The 2,941-nt window shown below is 43.2% G+C and overlaps 1 protein-coding gene across 3 annotated transcripts in view; it reads left to right on the top strand.

The window, feature by feature from the left end:
- Positions 1-2,543, top strand: part of LOC109916125 (coronin-1C-like) — a 165,415-nt gene extending 162,872 nt beyond the window's left edge. For all 3 annotated transcript variants that reach the window (XM_048611299.1, XM_048611300.1, XM_048611301.1), the window contains one exon: positions 1,877-2,543. In XM_048611299.1, coding sequence (XP_048467256.1) covers positions 1,877-1,996 — 120 coding nt within the window. In that variant the 3' untranslated portion in view covers positions 1,997-2,543. The remainder of the gene's footprint in view (positions 1-1,876) is intronic.
- The last annotated feature ends 398 nt before the right edge of the window (positions 2,544-2,941 follow it).

Below are 2,941 nucleotides of genomic sequence, written 5' to 3'. Positions count from 1 at the left end.
CCAGGCCCCAAGAAGTCCTTCCACATAAAGCAGATGTTCACCTGCACATCTGCTAATGTGGTATACTGTATCCACTGTTCCAGATGTGGCCTCCTACATCGGGGAAACCAGGCGGAGGCTTGGGGACTGCTTTGCGGAACACTTATGTTCTGTTTGCAACAAACAACTGCACCTCCCAGTCGCGAACCATTTCAACTCCCCTTCCCACTCCTTAGACAACATGTTCATCCTGGGCCACCTGCAGTGTCACAACGATGCCACCCAAAGGTTGCAGGAACAGCACCTCCTATTTCGCTTGGGAACCCTGCAGCCCAATGGTATCAATGTGCACTTCACAAGCTTCAAAATCTCCCCTCCCCCAAACGCATCCCAAAACCAGCCCAGCTTGTCTCCGCCTCCTTAACCTGTCCTCCCACCTATCCCCTTCTCCCACTTCAAGCCCATCCCCATCTCCTATCTACTAACCTCATCCCGCCCCCTTGACCTGTCTGTCCTCCCTGGACTGACCTATACCCTCCCTAACTCCCCACCTACACTCTCCTTTACCTGGCTCCATCCCCGTCTCTTTGACCTGTCTGTCTCCTCTCCACCTATCCTCTCCTCTATCCATCTTCTCTCCGCCTCCCCCTCTCTCCCTTTTTATTTCAGAATCCCCTTCCCCTCCCCATTTCTGAAGAAGGGTCTAGGCCCGAAACATCAGCTTTCCTGCTCCTCTGCTGCTTGGCCTGCAGTGTTCATCCAGCTCTACACCTTGTTATCTCATTCTCCAGCATCTGCAGTTCCTACTATCTCTGAAACACTCTTGATTCCCTTACTGATTTAAGAACCTGTCAATAACAGTCTTGAACATACCTAACAACCCACATTGTCTCGCCCTGCACAGTAAGGAATTCTGCACAATTGTTGGACTCTGAAAGAAGAAATTCCTTTTCATCTGTGTCGTAACTGGATTTATATTGCTTGTCTTCTCCAACCCTTCCATTTTAAATGTTTTAAGTCAAAATTTACACTTCCTGACTAGAAAATTGAGAAATATGTACATTTCCTGACTTAGTTTCCATTGCAGAGTACTAAAAGAAATAAGTGCTGGAGAATCGCCTATCTTAAATCCAGTCACTTTCTCCATTACACTTCGTAACTGAAATCCGCTAAGTTTCTTCCCTTTGATTGCTTTTAGGTTCTATGGTAATTTTTCTACTTCTGCCACTGAATAGAGATGCAAAGTTCCAGCTTAGCCATCACACATTTAATTATTACCCATTAAAGTCTGACCCGCATTCACCTTGCATGGATGCAGATTTACCATTGCCGTTATCTTTCTCTTCAGGTGGCACAGTGCCAGAATTCTAACCTTGGGTGACTCTTATGCAGAGTTTCCACTGGGTGCTCTGGTTACCACGCACAGTCCAACAGTGTGCATGTTAGTTGGATTGGCCATGCTAAATTGCCCATAATGTCCAGGGATGTGCAGGCTAGGTAGATTAGCCATGGGAAATGCTAGGATAATGGGGATAGGGGGAGGGGGTGGATCTGGGTGGGATGCTCTTCGGAGGGTCGGCATGGATTCAAGGCCAAATTGCCTGTATCTGCACCAGGCGGGGAGATTCTATATCTGCCAAATGTTTTGCTGTTAACTGTGATACTCATCACAAGTTAGTTTTATATTCCATTATTTGCATCTCATTCCTTATCTCCATCCAGGTGTTCACTTTGGTCCTTCATCTATCCCCAGAACTGTGAAATTTGGGTCTTCATTGAAATGTGCAATTGTAAATAGTATTGTCATGTTGAGAAAAATTGTCTTGTGTCAACATTGACCCAATTCCAACAGTGTGTTGAGAAAATGAGAGTAAATATTCTTTTGTTTTTTCTTTAGAATTCTGAATCCAAGTTGGATGAGTTGTTTCAAGAAGTTAAAACTCTGAAGGCCACTGTCGCCAGCCAAAACGAGCGCATTGCCAACCTTGAGAATCAGATGGCCAAGATCACTATCTGAAGCCTGTATTATGCTTAATCATGGGGGTACAATTGTCTGGTGTGGATTATCGGCAATCCTTCAGTCACCAAAACTCTGACCCTCGCTACCCTGCCATTGGTGGAAGCACCCTTCAGCATTCCAGTATCAAATTGCCCTCCTTTTCTTCCTATCTCACTGGACTAACTTAATTTGAATTTGGAAACACAATTCACTTTTTTTTTTAAATAGAATTTATTTTCAGGATTTTTAACAAAAGGCAATTGTCTTATTCTTCACGCTTTCCACATTGAAAAATGAGTATTAATTTTTTTATTCCTAACTCAAGTCCTATGCATATATAAAGGTGTGCTCTACTCTAATACTAGAGTGATTTCCAGGTTATACGGGCTTGTCTGTCTCTTGTCTGTCAGGTACCTGTTTTTAAAAGCGACTACACATTCCATGTACAAGTGTACCAGCACCATTAAAGAACACTGAATGGGTTCAGCTCTTATAGAGCAAAGAATGGTGATCTGTCATTAAATATACTTCCAGTTGCAAAGATAAAACATTGATTATAAAATTATTCTGGTGTTATGTGACTTATTCTAACTTCTAAAACACATAAGGAGGTATTATGTAGACAATGCTCACGTTTGATTTGGCTTATTCTATTTATCCCTCCCTCCCTCTTTACTCCATCTCCTCCTCCTTCCTTCCCTTCTCCTCCTCCCCCCCCGCCCCCCCAAAAAAAAATGCAGACACTCAGACTTTGTGTACGTTCAGCCAATTAGTACCATAATACATTAGTACTATGCAGTAAACACTGGTTCCAGCACTTTTAGGGATGATTATGATGTAATATTTGAGGCTGTCAGGCGCACATGGGTATGGTATATATTTTGGTCCAATTCTGACTCCTTGAGCAGAATGTGTAGTTTTGCCAGTATTGTATTTGAAAAACTCCTGGATCATACATATACT

Source organism: Rhincodon typus, chromosome 24 (assembly GCF_021869965.1).
Source record: "Rhincodon typus isolate 14 chromosome 24, sRhiTyp1.1, whole genome shotgun sequence".
In the NCBI taxonomy this organism is placed as follows: Eukaryota; Metazoa; Chordata; class Chondrichthyes; order Orectolobiformes; family Rhincodontidae; genus Rhincodon; species Rhincodon typus.
This window is presented reverse-complemented; position numbering and strand designations above follow the sequence as displayed.